The sequence below is a fragment of the Parasteatoda tepidariorum genome, chromosome 1, assembly GCF_982258835.1.
Source record: "Parasteatoda tepidariorum strain Cologne lab strain chromosome 1, Ptep-v5.0, whole genome shotgun sequence".
NCBI classification, from domain to species: domain Eukaryota; kingdom Metazoa; phylum Arthropoda; class Arachnida; order Araneae; family Theridiidae; genus Parasteatoda; species Parasteatoda tepidariorum.
This window is the reverse complement of record NC_141755.1, coordinates 47108368-47121980: the sequence shown is the minus strand read 5'-3', so window position 1 is coordinate 47121980 and position 13613 is coordinate 47108368. Positions and strand designations below refer to the sequence as shown.

Below are 13613 nucleotides of genomic sequence, written 5' to 3'. Positions count from 1 at the left end.
AAATTCAAATGTGCAGACGATATAAGTTAAGAAATCAGACACAAAAATATACTTATCTGAATTAACATATACCTTTTTTTTATGGATTTCTTGCCATCAAAACATATATTACATAAGGAGTAGCCATAGACACAATCTAAGTTAATCCCAATAGTTTGGTTAGATTACTTTTTGTGTATTTCACAACATCTCGATAACTTTTTAAACGAAGGGATGGTCGACCTTGTAAAGCTAAGCGCAGATGTCGCTAGGGGTTAAAATTGGCCGTAAGACTTCCCGGTTACTACTTCCGACTGATTTTTACGACATATAATTTGAAAAAACGAACCATCCAATATAATTATACTAGTAGTGCTTTCAATATAACGCACTCTTTCAATCCAACTTTCAGTGAAACAAACAACACTTGAATTAGGAAGAATCCGTAAGCTTGCTATGACGCTACCCCCCAAAAGATAAGGAACGGTGCAATTTTAAACAAATATAGCCAAATAAGGGAGAACACTCAAAACATAGCGAACCTTACACTTTTTTTATGCTATGATATTAATTTTGTTTTAGGTTTACGATCTGTTAGAATTTATAAATTACAGAAAACTCTTATGAATGGTAAAATTGCACGTAAATTTAAATATAAATCACAATTATTCAAAAGGATCATTAAGAAGTTTCTTGCGGAAAATTTAGTTTTGAATAGACAAGACAGTTAAATTAAAAACTTCAGCTCTTAATGTTATTTTACTTTTTATGTTTTCACTTTGGAACTAAGCGTGTAAATAAAAAAAAATTCACAGGTATTTATAGAATTCATTTATTCAAAGATATAAGATAATATATGAAATAATAACTTTTATTATCAAATGGTATTGTTATTAAAATTTTTAAAAATGCAAGGCAATTTCTTTTATTATAATACTAAAAGATGTAATGAGGTTACATTTTCGATACCACTCATATTTTACTGAGTAATAAACTAACTACAAAAAAATAAGTGACTTAATTCACATTAAGATTTTTTTTTGCATCATTAAGAATTTTATTTGATATGATTATATAATTAATAATTTGTTAAAAACAGCTAATATATCACAATTATACCTTTCAAATCATTTTCGAACAACCATAAAAATTGTAGATTATTCAGAGTCTAAACAATACAGTTAACGTACTTTTTCTAAATAGCGTTTTTTCTTTTCTTTTGTGAATAAGGAACAATCATTTATTACAATAGGCTATGAATAAAAATGACTAAATGCTCTGTTATTACATGTTAAGACTATTTGAAAGAACAATGTATTTTTAAATTTTATTTTTAATTTCAAATTTTATTTTTATTGCATACAAAGGATATTTTACAAATAAAAACAAGATTTGATTAACGTGTATTTACAATATAAAAATTTCAATATGTCATGTAAAACAAAACTTATATAGAACAAAACCAGGTTAAAAACAATATTCTATTCACTATTTCTAGTCTGAAGATCCAGTTCTGCCTTTTGAATTTTTAGATCTTGTAAGTATCGCATTTTTTCAATTCTTTCAATTTGGAAAGCTTCCTGAAGCTCTAATATTTCCAAACGATGATTATGTTCCTCGACTTCCATTAGCATCAACTCTTGTTTAGTTAATTCCGATGTTCCTGGAAAATAAATCCATTAAACTAAAACTATGATACTTGATATAAACTGACTTAATTAACACAAATTTATTTTATTGTGTTATTTCTGAAATATAAACCCTTTGAATACTTAGAAATTTTTACATATAGTCACACATGGCATTAGGAAGCGTAGCACAAGAAAAATTGTACCAATTATCTCACAATTAGCATAGTTGGCCCTTTTATAAATTTATACTCCGAAGAAAAATTTCTCCAACTACTTTGTATTAAATTAATTCAATTTCAATCCTGACAAATTTCAGGAAGAAACCTTAAAGCTGCATACATTAAGTTAAATATTAAACAATGCTAATGTCAATACAGTCAAACACCGCTATAGTGAACACCGTTTATAATGAACTCCCGCATATAGTGAAGGAAATGTTCGCTACCGCGCCTTGCTACACACGTGTAATGTTAATTTTTGTGGAAATAGTGAACTAACAAAAGAGAAGGAAGTTGGATATTATAAACTTTTTAATTATTTGACTGATTTATTTTCTTCATTTTTTTTTTGTAATAATTTTGAAATTTCTACTTCGAAATAAATAGCTACATATACGATTTTTGAAACCATCTATAGCATAGAATGTAGCAATAAGCATTTTTTCTTGTTTTCTTCCTTATTGAATAGCATTATTGAATTGGTACAGCATTCAAAGAAGCCGCAATCTTCCAGTATCTGGATAAATGCGTCAAGTCAAAGCCAATGAAATTGCTCAGCGATTTGGTGAGACAACTTCTATGTGCTCGAATGGCTCATTAGACAGGTTTAAAAAGCAGGATAAAATAAATCCAGGAAAAATTATCAGAGAGTTGGAAGAGCTTTCATATCAGATGTTGAGGATTTGCTCTTCAGCTAAAGATTACTATTTTTTTTGTACTCAAGACAAAGAGCAATAAAAAATACAAGTTAATGCATTTTTTGTTGCTATGTATTATGTTTCAGTACGTTTTGCATTTCATTTTATTGGTCATTGATTTAAATAATGTGAGAGGGGACTTAGGAACTATTAGTTAAAATTATTTGCAAAACGGACTTAGTGAAGTCCCGGTTATAGTGAACCAAAATTTCGGTCCCTTGAAGGTTCACTATAGCTGTATAAGTTAAATATTAATTGCTGCTTAATAACTCTTTGTTGAGGAGTTTCAAATAAAACATTTTCAGGGTATATTTCATTTTTTTAAAAAATATAATTTTTCAATTGATTTCACAGAATTTAATATTACTAGTATACAAAAAAATATATTAATTAGAACATTGCTGAAAAAATATTACTTAGGTATTAATGCAATGATCAAGAAAAAAATATTTTTCAGGGTCCGCAGCCAAATTTTTCAACAAAAAATAAGAACCTTTTAATCAATCAATATTTTTAAGTACTTTAAAAAAAGATCATAATTAGGATCTGTGCACTAGTAAAATAGTTTTCTTCCTAATGTTGAAAGTTCTTCATATATACATTAACAAAATGCAAAATAATTTTCAAGGACTTTACATGATAATGATAAAATAACTAGTTATCGACAAAGAACTCTTTTCTTGATAATATTAGATACCATAAAAACAATTTTATCAAAATTTTAAATACATTAATTATTGAGAAGCTCATATTATTTTTTAAATTAATAATCACCTTATTTAATTATGTAAAAAGTTTTAATTCAAAATTCTAATTAATTTAACTATTCTTTAAAATGGTTATCGAGTGTATTTTTTTAAATTTAAATAAATGTTATTTATAATAGCATAGTCAACAAAACATTTACAAGATTAATATTATTGATCATACCGAATTTATAAAAGTATGTAAAGAATTAAGTAAACTAAGAAAACTTTAATAAATTTATATTACAAATGAAAATTAGTGAATGGCCCCTAATAAATTTTCTATTTAAATTCATTACTTGGTTCAGTATTTCTTTAATGAAATGAATAAAATATTTTCGAAATGTAACAATGAGTATTGAAACTAAATAAATTTGTCAGAAGTAAATTATTACATAGTCTCTACATTTATAATATTTAACAAATCTGAGATAGTTAAATTTCTTATTTCAATTGTTTTTAAATCAAATCATTAAGAGATGAATTGAAGTATTTTGGAATGACAAATCTGAATAACAAGATTTTTTGCTGCATTTAAAATATTGAAAGCCCCTTACTTCATATTTTTTAAAAATCTTGCCTTTAAATATTAAGTTTTTTTTTTAAAACAAATTAAGGGCACTGAAAATTTTAAAAGTAATAAAACAATTATAATAATTAATAAGTAAAAAAATAATAGTCTTTAAAAAAGTAATTAAGTACAATAAAAGTTTTTAAAAAAAACTATGCGATTAGTGGATGGCCCTTCAGGTAAAATATTTTACGTTTAAAAATCTCAATTAATTCTTATCTTTATTATATTAAATGAATAAACAGGATATGGAAATTTTGAGGTAATGAAGCTTCGTGATTCTCGACTGCTCTGAGAACTTACATGAAAATATGTACTTAGTGAATGGTCCTCAAGTCAAATTCAAAGATTATGGTACTGATCTATAAATAGAACAGCACAAGAAGTCTATTAGCTTGCCATTGACGAAGATGATGACGCTTCAGTAACGATGAAATTAACAAGAGAAAAAAAAAATTAATATTTGTCATTATTTAGTTGGTCCCCGCAATTCTGCAAATGAAGTCTAAAATTGAGAATATCTTGCAAAATGCATATCAGAGTGCAATAAACCTCTCCACTGATTCCAGCTCAGTATATGCGCACCCGCAAGTATTTCATCAAACATGTAACATGATCAGCGCTTTCATGTTCTGCGGACCAACTGTATACAAAACAGATTGTGGTTGAATGAATAGAGAAAACGTTAGAACAATGTAAAAACTACGATTTTTGCATAATTTGAGGCAAAAGTAGACATGGTAAAAAAAAATATATCTTATTTTAAAAAAGGAAAAATTAAGTACTTTTTAAAAGCACCTTTAAGCACTTTTTAAAAATGCTACGCACCCTGTTGTTAGATCTAATTCTTAATATCGTAATTTAAGATTCCAAAGGAAAAAATATTGATAACATTATTTTTATTATGCTTCAATGCTTTTTTCAATAAATTATCAGAATTTATTAAATGGATAAATACAATTCCAAGAAAAATTTAAGAAAATTTTGATTTACATATATACAGTGATTACACTCTTTATGTGTGTGAAGCAAATCTGCTTCAATTTCACCCAGGTAGCCTTGTTACTCATTAGATAAATCCTATATCAGAATAACATTATACTATTATATTATTAAAAAGACCTTTATTTATGTAGAAACTATAAAAATAATAATAGTGTACACACTGTAGTTTAGTAATTGAAATTCTATGTAGTTCAAATTCTGTTGATATTTCAATAAAAATTCAACTAAGTTTTTATTTAATTTTTAAAAAAAATTTACATGACATAATTTGCTCTCATTTTTTTAGAAATCATCAAAAATTGTGTTAGCATTGTCTAATCAAAACTAATGCATGATAGAAACTTTTCGCTTGCAGATTTTATGTGAAAAAAAAATTCATTAAAATAAACATTTACTTTTCTCATGATTTGTTTCCCTTTTACTGTTAGCTATATTGTTGGTTATTGATAAAGTTAGAAACATAATTTATTTGAAATATTATACCAAATCCACATCTACACAGTTGTTCACCAGATACAAATTCTGATCCTTCCCCTTCTTGCACAAAATGTGAAGAATTGTTGTCAGGATTGTTCATTGATTCTGCTTCATATGGCCCTGATATTTGCGCATATTCATCTATATATGAAAAGAGCCAAATATTTAAGCCATTTTGTAATAAAAATTTAAAAATACAATAAATTAAAATTTAATAATTAAAAAAAATTTATTTAAAATTATGCAATATATAAGGGGAAAAAAACTAAATTTTTTTTCTTTCTTTTTTGTAATTTTGTAGTGAAATGTATTTGGCAACTAATAAAAAAAGTCTGATTTGAATATCTTAAAAATTTAAAATGTTTCAAGCAATTTTTTTTAAACTTTTTTAAAGAAAGCTCAAAATAATAAGGGATTTCCTAGAATATTATTTTGTATTATAATACAAAATTAAATAACAAATGATAATGCCTTACAATAAACGTTCCTACGGCAAAATGTGATTGTATAAGAAAACAAAACATGTGAAAGAGAAGATACTTTTAATGGAGGGAGATTCCAAACAATGAGGGTAATATTTTATCAATCTCATTTAATAGTACAAAATGAAATTTGTGGAAAACCTTTAACTATTTTAAGCTTTTTTTTAAAAATTACGAAAACTACTTAGAAAATTGTTTGCAACTTTTTAAATTTTTAAGATATTCAAATCGGAATTTTTTTATTAATTGCCAAATACGATTCATTAAAAAATTAAGGAAGAAAAAGTTTTCATTCAATCTGTGCATGTGTAGTATAAAAAAACTACTTTAACTATTCATAACTTGCGCAGTTTAGAACAAATTTTTCTCAAACTTTAAAATAATAATTTTGTAATTAATTTTAAATTGCTCAAAAAATTTTTTGTTAAATTTTATAGAATATTTTTAAAGTCATAGCAAAAAAACGAAAGATAAAGAATTTTTTTTTCTATACAAATGTTCATATCTTCAAAAACATTTAAGCTAGGTTTCTTAAATTTTGTGCAATTATTGCATACAATAGCCAAAATAATAGTTAATATTCTTCTTAAAAATTATACATATTTATTACATTATTATGTTAACAGACCAGTTAAGGCAAACACTGTATGCAATTTTTAAAATGAAATTAAGTTTAAGATATAAAGAAAAAGATATTAAATAAAAAGATATAAAAGAAGAAATAATGTGAGACTTACTTGATACATTTAAGTTTGATAAATCCTGTGTTACAAAAACTGAACTTTCTACATTTTTTCTCCGTTTAAAAATCATTCTTTGTACCAATGGTTTTTTTCTGTTTTTCAACTTTTCTTGCTGATAAACTTCTATATTGTTTAATTTCATTCTCAGTTCACGACTTCGCTTTTTCCTGGGTACATATTCAAATGTCCGAGTTAAATCATGATTATGTTCTAAACATAAGCTTCCAATTACTAGAGCCTTAGAATCTTCAGATAATGTTAAATAAATAAAGGCTTCACATCCAATTATCCTAGTCCTAAAAATAAATTAAAAAAAAAATAAAAACGTTAGTTTAATAAGAAGAAACATTTGTTTAAGCAACAATTTGAAGCTGTGATACTAAAAATCATTTCTTTCTCTGTAAATTCTATTTTTAAAAAAATATTCAGAAAGATACATTTCAATTATTTTAAATTATATTAATTATTAACAGGATAATAAAAAATTTCTAACATAGATCACAAAATTAAGATTAGTTTTTTGAGGAAAAAAAAAATAGTAATGAGCATGCACCAACGCATAAATTATTTTTAGAACTAGAAAAACCTTTTTTTTTTCTAGTTTTAAAAATAAGCCTTTTTAGTCAATAATGAAATACACTTGTTTGAACACTTATAAGTTATTGCAGTGAAGCAGTAACATAGAAATTCGAAAAGACAATTGAAATCTTAATAATACTTAACATTAAGTTAATCTAAATATAGTGCCAATAAGAGAGTGGTTGAAATCACGAGAACTTTAGAAAGTTGATCGGAGAGTGGTTGAAAATTTGAGCCCTTCAATAATTTTACTTTTTGTGTATTCTGATATATATCTAAAACTATTTAAGATACCGTATTTAAAAAAAAAATCAGACAAGGGTGGATGCTTGACATTTTTGATTTTGTTGAAACTTTCAGGACATGTTCTGTAGGTAAAACTATTAGAAATATGTTTCTTTCAATTTTGCAATTTTTTTTTCTTCCTAAGTCAAAAATTTTTTACTGAATCAAAATGTTAAAACTTCTGAAATTTAAAAAATGAAAAAAAACCCCCATCTATTCACAAGGGGTAAAATTTTTTGCGAACTGAGTGAACAAAGGCATTAAAGGCATTTTGTGTTCTACGACTTCCAAACTAGTTATTAAGACATAAATACTCTTGGTGGAACTCGAAGGTCAAAGATCATTCAAAAATCTTAAAAATAAGGCTATTTTTTAAAAATAATATTTTATTAATCATAAGACTATCAAAGTCTTCTAGTGTAAGCAGTGATCCATAAGCGCATATATTTCTGTGAATGCGTACTAATTAGTAGTATCTATGAAAATCAACATTCAGTGATGCACATTAAGTGTGACCTTAAAGTGGCAAGAAACTGAAATTTTGCACAACTTTCTAGGTCATTAACTGCCTTTGCCAAAACTAGACAAGTATGAAACTGATTGGACAAGAAGCCTTAAGTATAAAAGAAACAAAATCAATCAAATCAAAATCATAGGTTACTGATTCTTAATATAATAAGGCCCTATACTTAAGGCATAGACTGAGAAATAGTTATGGGAAAATTAGAATTGCTTTGTGATTTATGCTTAATACTCCTCTAAAGTGAGTGTTAGTCTCTATCAAGAACTTACTGAGGTGGATGGGGGGAAATAGGGCAAAACATATTCATTATCTAGGCAAGTGATATCGCTCATGGGTTGCAATAGCGGTACAACTCAAAAAATCAAGTTTAGAGATAAGTGGGTTTAAAGTTTTTATTGCTAAGGAAAATGCATAAGAAATGCTTTAGTGTGCTTAAACAAAGATTACCTTCAAGTAGAATTATGAGCGTGCTAGTATTGCTGCTGAAAAGAATGTGTATTTTCTATTTATACCTGTTCTTAATCCAAAATGCCTGTTTTGTGAGTTGTGCCACTATTGCAACCCATGAGCGATATGTTTCTGATGAAATTTTTTACCCAAATCGATAAATCTAATACTTAAGAAATTATTTAAGTTTTATATAGAAAAGAGGAAATTCTTCTTCATCACGACAGCCCCTTACAGGCCTTGGCTGCCTCAACCACGAGTAGCCTCCAACGCCTCCTATCCATGGCGACTTTTTCCAGTTGTTAATCTTTATTACTTTGAGATCTTGAGTAGAGTCATTTAGTCATCTAGTTGGAAGTTTTCCTCTGGCCCGAGATCCAGAAGGATTTTTAAAGATGGCTGTTTGTACTGCATTGTTTTCTGGACCTCTCCAGATATGGCCAAGCCATCTTAATCTTTTGCTTCGGATGACCTGCTCTATGAAGAGGAAATTCTGAGTCATATATATGTATGCCTCTAACATTGCTATCCAGGCAAGGAAGATATTAAGTTCCAATTTATTTTTTTAAGTAATCGATAGGCACATTTTTACATTAACAGTTTAAAGACAGTTAGCAGACTTTTAAATAGATAAGTGAAATAAAGTTCATAACTGCATTTTTATGCAGAAATCTTTTATTGCCTTTGAATTGTTAGCAAACTGAAGTTTTACATAAAGAAAATATCCTGAAAATTTCAACAAAATCAAAAATGTCAAGTATCTAACTTTGCAGGACTCTTAAGAGTCCTGCAAGGTTAAAAGTTTTTGGTTTGCTTCTTCAGCAAATCAAAAACTTTTTGCATTAAAGTATGAAACTTATTAGTCTAAAGATATTTAGTTATTTAATTCAAGAATGGCTAAAAACTACAGTAAAAATTTTTTTTTTTTAAAAAATTTGTAACTATGTAATTTTAAATGATTAAATACAAAATTTCAGTATAATTGGCTGAATAGTTTCTGAGTAATGACAAAAAGAGTAGCATTTTTATATTTAAATTTTTTAAAATCACTTGACTGGTTCCAGTCCAATTTTGTATTTTGTCATTTAAAATTATAGAGTTTTAATGATATAAAATGTTTACATTATATTATAAACAAAATTTTATAGACTAGATATTACAAAATTAAATTATTTGTATTATCTCTGGACAAATGGCTTTGAAAATTGTGTTCAAAAAGTATTCTAATCCATCTATTTCCAAAGACATAGGAAAAAAAGTATAATTTTATTTTAAAACTTAAACTTTAAGCGTTGCGCTAAAAAGTAAAATTTGTACAAAAATATACCTCTGAGGATTAACTAATTAAAATATTTTTTTCGAAGAACTGAATTCATTAAATCAAAATTTTCTTAGTGTAAAAATGTGAAATTAACATTAAGAAATCAAAGCTTTTATTTGCTTACTTGATCAAACAATCAAGTGCACTTTCCAGATTGCAGCTATTTTTTTCACAATCTGGAAATCTCCGACATTTTGAAAGTCAAAACACAAATCTGTCACTAAAAAAAAATTAATCCAGAAAAAATAGATATTTGTCTCTGATTTCTTGAACTACATATAAAATAAAAAGTAAATCTAATAGACCTTGGAACAATTAAGATTGCATCTTTGTAAATTGAAAGTCTGATCACTAGAACATAAATTATTTAGTTACTACTGTAATTAACCATCCTAAGTTAGGCATCAAATTTTATTGATGGGTTGTTTAATGAAATTCATTAGTAATAAAAAATATATATACAACACATATTTAAAAGTTTATCAAATATTGTTGTTTTCAATAAAATTTTCAACCTTAGTATCATGACTTAATAAAAAGCTGCAAGCACAATATCATAAACACATATTTTTTACATGTAATATAGTGTTTTAGTTGATACATAATTTTTTTTCTGTTTTTTAATAATCAAAGAATTAATAAATGCTTACGATGTGTTTCGAAGTCCTTGTGAACTTTTACTTCTCTTGAAATTGCCTCCATATCTACATATAAACTTAATATTATAGTACTTTAATATTGCTGGAACATTTGCAAGCCTTTTAGGATGATACTGTCTAGCTACATCTAATGACTTTGACCCATAGACTTTGAAATCTGTATTAGTTTCTACCTTGAATATTTCCAAAGCTCCTAGGAAGGCACTAAAACTTTCAAATCGATCCCCTACAGTAAAAACCATATCTATTTTCTATAATGGAAAAAAAAATTTATGAAATTCCATAGTATAAAAAAATTTGATTTATTCAAAGAGAGAAAATTAATTTTTCTATCATATGCTCCTTAATTCAATATTTTAATTTTAGTTACTAACTCTTCGAGGTTATATTTGTACAACAGATTTTGGTTTTACAAATAAACTGTGGATGTATAAAAACAGTCAAGTATTAACTATATGATTAGACAAAAAAGAAATAAATAAAAAAAAATTTTATTTTTATTTTGTAGGGTGTTAGTCCTCTTAAAATCTGTTCAATTGGATTATATATTATTCATTATAATAATTTTAAATTTTAGAGCTTGGGGCAAAATAGCAATAGCCAAACCTTCTTCAAAAGTGACATATAAAAGTGTCATAGCTCAAACTGAGTCTTAGAAGCGTTTTCAGGTACATGAAGAAAAGCTCGTCAACTGGCACAACTTATTTGGTCATTATAAAGTGTATCTATTTCAAGTTGGCAACAAGGAAGAAAAAAAAATTTATTTTAGATATAATGAAGAGAATTCTACGTAAAAAAAAACAACATAAAAGTATAAATGGCACACTTTAAACTACTACACATTAACCAAGTGACTTTCCTATAATGAAAGAGAAAAAAAAAAGTTTCATTCTAAGCTATATAAAGAAAAAGTAGTTCTTAGCAAGGAAATTTCTGTACAATTTTACCCAGAGTGATAAAACTCGGAAGATTAAATCTTTAAAGTAATTCATATAAAGAATTCAAACAAAGAAACATACTTTTTCCAGGTGAACAAACCTTTTTTTTAATGGAATTAAAAGTATATGTGGTTGGAAGTTTATTTGAATAATTTTGTATGGAATGGGATAAGGTTGTATTTTTGCCAAAAGGGAAAAAAATTCTAGTTTACCAAATCGTAAAAGTTTTGCCCCATTAAATAAACATTGAACTGTTTAACATTTTATCACACATAATTGAACAAATATCTTTGTAAAATTTAAATTTGCAAGTAGAACATTTGTTATTACTAGCAGTGCCAAGAATAGATGACTAAGTGACAGTTAGTTTAAAATTTGCGATTTTTCAAGATGACATATGGATTTACTTTAAATGCCTTACTTATTCCTTAAACATCAAAAGGTTTCCAATTCGGCTAACTAGATAACAGTATAAAATTGCTGAATGTCAGAAAAACTTTTTGGGTAGTCACAGTGACCATCCATTTTCACCCCTACATTTTTCATCAAAGCTAATGCTGCAAAATTTGAAAGAAAAAAAAAATTTCATATAATTATAAAAAAAATTTAACTCAAAGGCATTTATAAATAAAATTGTTTGTAAATGATTGAAAATTTTTTTTACATAAATATAAAAACTTGTTTACTTTAATATAATTTTGCACAGAAAAAACTAATTTTGGATGTAGTGCTATAATAATTTTTTCTTTAAGAATATAAAAAATTATATAAAGGGGTAAAAATATACTTGAGGGTGCCCCTTGGCGAAAATGGCGGCTTATGTTTGGCGCCATTCCTGCTTGCGCGGAACACTGTGGTAACAGGAATAACTGCCAAAACATAATGATATTTCAACAAAACATAGGAAAATTTCAACAAAAATCGGCTAAAACGTTATAAAATTGCAATGAACCCAATATAAGCAAAATTAATAAACCCAATAAAATGCATTTTGAATCGAAACAAAAATTAATGAAGTAAGCACAGAAAGAAAAGGAAAAAAATAACTTCCACAAACAGGACATTTATATCTATCACTAATTAAACCTTCATTCATACACCAATAAATCACTGCTCTTTTTCCATTGTTATTATCGTACAGAAATTTAAGATTTATCTTATTTATTGTAGTCATTTTTAGGACCAGAAGCAAAAGTAACCTTACAAGCGGATATCCAACGTAGAACTAACGGACCTCTGAAATTACATATACCGTTGAACATTTAAAAATAACGCTAAAATCTAAATCAATCAGAATCACGATTGGGTTTCAACATCGCCCAGCTGGCGATCACAACTTGGCGAGAATCAAGGGACACCTTCAAATATAGTCTACCCTATAAAGGAAAGGGGATTAGTTGGTCAACTTTTCAGTTTTTATATTTTATCTCATTTAAAATTATCTGGATAGTTTTTTGATTGTTAGACAGTTCGTATAGCAAAAGAAAGTGAACTGTTATTATTACTTTGGTACTAAGATATAGCACAGTAAAACTGCTCCATAATCTCTTTTTCAAAATTATATAACATTTATTCTTCTCTATAAATATGGTAGTAATCAGTAAGATAAATTTTGAATAAAATATATTTAAATAAATAATGACACTTGAAATAATTGTATGAATATCATTCATCTTACTTTAACTGCAGACGAAATAATTTAATTATGTCAAACAACAGTTTAAAATGTTAATTAACAGCTGAATTAAGAGCAATATAAATTTTTAAACAAAAACCTCTTTTGAATTAGAGCATTTAAATCTATTTTAGTTAGTTTTTTAACGTATATTGATTATTGTATCCTTGGTACTCTTTTTCATCAAAAATAAAATCTTGCTTTTAGCTTGCTTTGAAAACTTAGAAAATTCCTGAACTGAAGTGAAAAAAGCCTTTCAGGTACTCAATCGCATGCAGTGTGAATGGCCCTGTCGTAGCTACAGTTCATATGCTATATTTGTTTTCACAGGTAAAAGCATTTCGCTCAAAAAACACGCGTTTTGGACTAAGAACAGGTTTAAGTATAAAATTACACATTCTTTTAGCAACATTACTTTCACAACTCATAATTCAACATGAAGGTAGTTTTCTTTAAAGCAAACGAAAGTATTTCCTATGCATTTTGCTTAGCAATGAAAACTTTAAGCACACTTATCTCAAAACTTGATTTTTGTGAGTTGCGCCGCTGTTGCAGCCCATGAGAGATTTATTACAACAATTTTTGTCGTATGAGACGATGGTAGGTAGTTCATTTACGTCACACTAGAGCTGCACA

The 13613-nt window shown here is 26.8% G+C and overlaps 1 protein-coding gene across 1 annotated transcript; it reads right to left on the bottom strand.

The window, feature by feature from the left end:
• Nucleotides 1-1279: 1279 nt before the first annotated feature.
• LOC107451477 (uncharacterized) lies at nt 1280-13157 on the bottom strand. Its single transcript, XM_016067592.5, has 5 exons — nt 12981-13157; nt 10356-10615; nt 6545-6846; nt 5332-5466; nt 1280-1642 (listed from the first exon to the last, which is right to left on the bottom strand). Exons 2-5 carry the CDS (start codon nt 10604-10606, stop codon nt 1461-1463), a joined length of 870 nt encoding a protein of 289 aa, XP_015923078.1. The 5' UTR covers nt 10607-10615; nt 12981-13157; the 3' UTR covers nt 1280-1460.
• Between the last annotated feature and the right edge of the window lie 456 nt (nt 13158-13613).

Coding starts and splice junctions, on each gene's coding strand:
- LOC107451477 (XM_016067592.5), bottom strand. CDS start 10,606: ATGGTTTTTACTGTAGGGGATCGATTTGAAAGTTTTAGTGCCTTCCTA. Junction 5,467..6,544: donor ATCAAACTTAAATGTATCAA/GTAAGTCTCACA, acceptor TTTCATATATAG/ATGAATATGCGCAAATATCA. Junction 1,643..5,331: donor ACTGTGTAGATGTGGATTTG/GTATAATATTTC, acceptor TTTATTTTCCAG/GAACATCGGAATTAACTAAA.